Source organism: Mus pahari, chromosome 19 (assembly GCF_900095145.1).
Source record: "Mus pahari chromosome 19, PAHARI_EIJ_v1.1, whole genome shotgun sequence".
Lineage (NCBI taxonomy): Eukaryota > Metazoa > Chordata > Mammalia > Rodentia > Muridae > Mus > Mus pahari.
Genome location: NC_034608.1, coordinates 11,383,007 through 11,389,630, shown reverse-complemented (window position 1 = coordinate 11,389,630; position 6,624 = coordinate 11,383,007). Strand labels below are relative to the sequence as shown.

At 51.8% G+C, this 6,624-nt stretch overlaps 1 protein-coding gene across 1 annotated transcript in view; it reads left to right on the top strand.

Moving 5' to 3' along the window:
* Positions 1–6,624, top strand: part of Ehd2 (EH domain containing 2) — an 18,798-nt gene that overhangs the window by 6,524 nt on the left and 5,650 nt on the right. The window contains exon 4 of the mRNA XM_021218863.2: positions 1,880–2,292. Within this exon, the coding sequence (XP_021074522.1) occupies positions 1,880–2,292 (413 nt within the window). The remainder of the gene's footprint in view (positions 1–1,879; positions 2,293–6,624) is intronic.

Genomic DNA, 6,624 nt, shown 5'->3' with positions numbered 1-6,624 from the left:
TCTCTCTCTCTCTCTCTCTCTCTCTCTCTCTCTCTCTCTCTCTCTCTCTCAACCCCATGAGACACACTTTCCAAATCCAGGCCAGGGTGTATGTAGATGCTAGTGGGGGGAGGAGAAGCCCAGCTGCTGCCCCTACAGTGACCTGGCCCTTCCTTCCCCAAGAACAATGTCCTTGCCCTTCCCCTCCCACCAGCAAGAAGCAGGCTGCCCCTGAGCCTTTGGGGGTGGGGAGTGGATTAGCAGCTACAGCTACTGAAGTGACTCCTATTCTGTTGCCTCCTGTGTTCATGGCTTCTGTGTCTCTGTTTCCTCAGTTGGAGAATGGAGTCATAAATTGCCTGCTTGTAATTGTGTTTTGCCAGATGAGTGAGTCTGTTCTATCCCTGAGCTCAAGTCAGGACATCAGTGATGGTTCCTTATCCTGTCATTTGCTGGCTTTATAACACCTCCTCCAGGAAGTCCTTTTAGATCCACACTTAGGCCAGATCACAGGACTCTAGGGAACTCTCCACAGCTTCCAGGAACCTCACATCCTCTGAAGATGAATTCGTCCCCAGACTCTAAGGGCAGAGTTGGCATCACCTTAGCCTCCCCTTCCGCTGGCACAATGGCACACACCATCTTCAGTTTTTCTTAGAGATAAGCTCTGTTTTTATGTGTGGTTGTTTAGAGACAAGGTTTCTCTGTGTAGTCCTAGATGTCTTGGAACTCTGGCCTTGAACTCGCCAAGATCTGCCTGCCTCTACCTCCCAAGTGCTGGACTACAGGCGTGCTCAACCGTGCCCCGGCCTGGCTTTTTTTTTTTTAATTTTAGGGTATAGGCAAGTTCAGAAAGATTAAGCTGTTTGCCTAACGTCACACAGCTTAATCTTAATGGGGGCAGGGCAGTGATCCCGGACTGGCAGGTCAGGGGTAAGCCTTATGCTCTCAGCTCTCATAGCTTTGCTCATCAGTGAATGCTTTAAGGGAATGAGTAAAGGTGAGAAGTACCGAAGGGCATGAATGAGAGAATGAATGAATGAATGAATGAATGAGTGAGTGAGGGACTGGATGCACACAAATCATTGAATGTGTATGCTGGCAAGAACAGAGCATTGTGGAGAGATGGCCCAGTGGGTGAGAGTGTAAATTGCTCTTGTAGAGGAGCCAAGCACCGTTCCCGGCACCCACACTGGGCCGCTCACAACCACTTGTATGTAACTTTACCTCCAGGGGATCTGACATCTATGGCTTCCATGGGTACCTGCACTCATGTGTTCAATACCCACACACATACAGGCACGTGTGCGCACACACACACACACACACACACACACACACAGACACAAACAGATACACACAGGTACATATACACACAGACACATACAAAGACACACACAGGTACATATGCATACACACAGACACATACACACACACAGACAGACAAATAGACACACAAAGGAGCAGACAACCACACAGATATACAGACACACAGATACATATGCATCACACAGACACAAACACAAACATATAGACACACACACAGAAGCAGACAGACACACTCACAGACATACACACAAATATGCAGACATACACAGACATACACTGATATCTAGGCATACACACAGGCATACACAGGAATTACATAGTTAACAACGTGAGCAGCCGGTCAGTGGTGGCGCACGCCTTTAATCCCAGTGTTAGGGAGGCAGAGGCAGGCGGATCTCTGAATTCGAGGCCAGCCTGGCCCACAGAGTGAGTTCCAGAACAGCCAGGGCTACACAGAGAAATCCTGCCTTCAAAACAAAACAAGACAAAACAAAAACATTCTGAGCATCTGTACTATCCAGTATCAACTCAAAAGAACTGTTCCTTTGTCCCTGTCTCCTGCTTGCTCCAGGCTACGACTTCCCAGCTGTCCTGCGCTGGTTTGCTGAGCGCGTGGACCTCATCATCTTGCTCTTTGATGCCCACAAGCTGGAGATTTCCGATGAATTCTCAGAGGCCATCGGTGCCTTGCGTGGCCACGAGGATAAGATCCGCGTGGTACTCAACAAGGCAGACATGGTGGAGACACAGCAGCTGATGCGCGTCTACGGGGCGCTTATGTGGGCGCTGGGCAAGGTGGTGGGCACGCCTGAGGTCCTTCGCGTCTACATTGGCTCCTTCTGGTCCCAGCCGCTCCTTGTGCCGGACAACCGGCGTCTTTTCGAGCTGGAGGAACAGGACCTCTTCCGTGATATCCAAGGCCTACCGCGCCACGCAGCGCTGCGCAAGCTCAACGACCTAGTGAAGCGGGCGCGGCTGGTGCGGGTGAGCACATCGGTCCGCGGGAAGACGGGGGAATTTGAGGGAGGATTGAAAGGGAGATCAAGAGATGAGGGAGGGAGTCAGGAGGCTCTATGAACACTGAAGGAAACTGAGGAGGATTTGGAGGGGGGGATTGGGGAGGACTTTGTGAGTCTATGGGGATTGATGATAGTAGCCTTAAGTTGGAAGCCTTGAAGAGGTTGGACAGATTTATCTTTCCTCTCTCTTTTCTGCTTGTACAGTTAGGTAGGCACCACCTAGGTCCCAGATCAGTTAATTCTCCCGATGAATTGGTCTGGTGCAGCGTGGACTGAGGGAGGGAGTACTATGCAAAGGGTCCCTCTTCCACCATTGCTCTGAGTTTGCATGTTTCCTTCTTTGGCCTCCTCACTCTCCTATTCCACTGAACAAAAGCTGAGTCCTCTTGGTAGCTGTCTTACTTTTCTATAGCTGTGGAGAGACACCATGACCACGGCAACTTATAAAAGGAACCATTACTGATGCTCATGGTTCCAGAGGGTTAGAGTCCATGACCATTGTGATGAGGAGCCTGGCAGCAGGCGGGCATGGTGCAGGGGCAACAGCTGAACACTTAAGACAGCACAAGGCAGAGAGAGGAGGAGAGCGCTAACTGGGAATGCTGTGGTCCTTTTAAACCTCAAAGCCTCCCAATAACATACCTACTCCAACAAGGCCATGCCTCTAAATCCTCCCCCAAACAGTTCCATAAACTGGGGACCAAGTATTCGAATACATGAAACTAGGAGAGTCCGTTCTGATTCAAATCAACACAGCAGCTCACTCCTTTCCCTACCTCTCACCTCTCACTCCCTTCCCATCAGCCACTGCACTTCACACTACCCTCAGTCCTACCTCAGGACCTTTGCACTCAACTGCTTGCTCTTCTGGGTAGCCTTCTCTTGCCCTTGACTTTGCATGTGGCTCACTCAAATGTCACCTTCTCAGGAAGGTGCCACTCCTTAATGAGCATATCTGCTCCAGATTTACCCCCTAACCCTATTGTGACTCCTCCCCCCCCAGCCCCTGTGTTGTCATCTCATGTTGTCATCTCATGTGAGCCTGTCAGAGGGCCTCCTCAACTCCACACAAAGCACTCAGACACCTGGCATCTTAGAATTCCTTCAGTGAGTGTCTCCAGCGCCTGGGTCTCAATTGCTCTGTAAATATTTATGGAATGAATGACACTCTGGGGAACTTCAGCTTGAACAAAGTCACTTCTGTGCCTAGCCCTCTGCTGGGACATGCTGGGGATGCAGCAATGGCCAGGCCAAGTCTGTTCTTGCCCTGCCCAATGGGGCCCCAGGTCTGAATGTCCCAGGGCAGTTTCAGGACCCAATCTTTGCTGGAGAAGACAGACAGATCCATCCCGTAGCAGTGATAGCCAAGCAAGGTCCAGTCTCAGGGCAGGGTGGAATCAGGAAGGCTTTGTAGAGGAGAGGGCGTCTGAGGGGATACGCAGTGAGACTGAGGAGATGGTGGGAGTCAGAGCACTGACGACGACATCAAGGATCTCATGCTTTTTTTTTAAGGGTGCCGGGGAGGCACGGGGAGGCTTAGAAGCAGGATGACAGGATTGTACTCAAGCTGCCTTCTGGAGAGAGGATTCACGTCTAGGAAGAACCTAGGGGGATGGAGGACATAGTCTGCCGCGGGCTGGACCCCAGAGAGGAGGGGGACAAGGGCTTTGCTTTGAGAGCCAAATGTAGCATTCACAAGGGAGGCCGCCAGAGAGGAGGTGGAGCAGGAAGCCAGGCGGGAGAAGAGGCCAAGAAGGTTCTAGGAGGTAGAAGCATCCGAGGTGTGGTTTAAGGAGCTGGAGAGGAGTGAATCACCTCCTCCAACCCCACTGCAGGAACCCTCTAAGGAAGCACCAGGTGCCCAAGGCGACTGCCCCAGGCAGCCAGAACTGTCCTTAAGTCCCCACCTGGCATCTCCCTGTCCCAATTTTTTCCTCCTGTTCATGCTCTTTTCTTAGTCTTCTCTCTTCCCACCTCTCCCTTTCCCCTTCTCAGTATCCCCTAGCCCACCGTCACTCCCCGCTGCAGGGCACTCTTGGGAAGCAGAAGTCAGAGCTGGGGCCCGCGGCACCGGGACCAAGGAGCGAGGCCGGACACCTGGCGCCCCGGCCAGGAGGGAGGTGGCTCCGGAAACTCAGGACAAACCCCGGCGTCCGACCCGCGCCCCGGCCCTGCCCACGCCACCCCCTTATCTCTTCCTGCCACCTTCCCATGCTTCCTCTCTGGAAAAGCCATCAGCGCTCCCGCCTGCCTCTTTCTGCTCTGGGAGCCACGGCAGGACCTCCCCACCACGGTCCTGGCCGACTCTGTCCTCCCGTTTGGGCCACCCTGGAAGGCCACACCCCTTGACTAACAAGCCACGCCTCCCACATTGCCAGTCCTTGCCCATCCTCAGGCCGAGCCCCTCATTCGCCCATTCTCTCAGTCAGAAGCTTCCCCATTAATTCACTTTAGCAGGCCACACCTCCTCCCCAATGGCACATTCTCACTGGTCACACATCCCCACACATCCTTCATCATTAGCCTGCTTTGGTAGGTCCTGTCCTTCCCAAGTGTCCCACTATCTCAAACCCCAACCCTCTCCGCTGGCCAGCCATTTCTGACCCTCTACTCATTGTTTCCTGGCAAACCCTGCTCTTCCTTACTGGCTTTTTCTGCTCAACCGTGCACCTTCTCCATTGACTCCCGGTAGCAGGTGGTGACATTCATCCTGACCACACCCCCTACTCTGACTGGCCTCTCTGACCAGTAAGCCAGGCTTTCCTCTAGTCCTGCAAACTCATCCAGTGCCTCTGTGCCTCAGTCTTCAGGGTTGACTCTGACCAGATTTCATGGTGCCATCCCACTTCGTGGGCACACCCTCCCCTACACACCCCTCACAAATGACTCAGACACACTTGGTCCGGTCACCAATAACAGCGCACGTGGCTTTAGCCTCTCATGGAAACGCTCTCCTTTGGTGGTGCAAGGCCATTAAGGCCAAAAAACTGCTCATTAAGGGTCCTTGGTAACCCAGCGCCTCAGTTTCATAACTGTACAAGGCAAGGCATGGACGATCGCTCTGGCTCTGCCCGTTGGTCGAAGTATAAACCACTAGAAGGGGAGATTCCAGAATGCTGTTTTGCTTGTAGAAAAGATCTGGGAAGAATTTAATTTTTTTTTTTTAAGGTTTTTCGAGACAGGGTTTCTCTGTATAGCCCTGGCTGTCCTGGAACTCACTTTGTAGACCAGGCTGGTCTCGAACTCAGAAATCCGCCTGCCTCTGCCTCCCAAGTGCTGCGATTAAAGGCGTGCGCCACCACGCCTGGCAAGAATTTAATTTTTTAAAATCACTGTTGAATGTTTTTTATTAGTTTATTTTATCCTGTGTGAGTATGATATATGTGCTGCACATGCATTCATATGCCACATTCTATCTGTTGAGGCCAGAGGACAACTTGTATGGGTTTCCTCCTTCCACATGTGGGTCCCAGTGACCCAACTCAGGGTTGGGGACGAGCGTCTTTACCCTGCCCATCCATATCCTTGGCCTTATTGTGTCTCCATCTGAACATGCATTTTCAATGATGGAGCTGGCCGTAAACAACGGACATGCCTGCAGTTCATTATTCTGCCACCCTCGATTCTTTTTCAATAACTTATGAGAATGTGGTTCAAAGGTTCTCAAGTTCAGTGGTTTATCCCATAATGATGTCCTGAGTGACTCTGTGCATATTGTCCCAGGACTGGAGACGGGGAAACAGACAAGGCCTGGCCTGGCAGAGTTTGTAGTCTGATGGGGGGAAACAGATAAAATAATGATGACTCCAGCCCCACTGTGAAAAAGACAGGCAGGAGATAATCAGACGGCTTTGACATGGGCACTTGGTCTTCATGGACAAACTCAGTGGGAAGACTGGGACGGAGCTCCTGGCAGAAAGCGTGGTCACATACAAAAGCCCTGGGGTGGGGGAAAATGTTAATGTACTGGTTGTTGAGAAATACAGTGAGCAGTATACGTAGGAGAAAGACAAGGGAGAGGCTGTAGGTGCAGCTGCAGGAGCCAGTCGGGGAGGGGAGTGGGGCTCTTAAGAATCATTGAGGGGTAGCTGTCGAGATGCTCAACGGTTTAGAGCACTGCTGCTTTTCTAGAGGACGCAGGTTTGGTTCCCAGCACCCACATGGCTGCTCACAATCAGCTCTGACTCTAGTCCCAGAGGGTCTGATATCCTCTTCTGGCAGCTGTGGGCATTGCACACACATGTGCTGCAGATAAAACACCCATACACATGTAAAAGTTTTTAAATGCAAACAACAA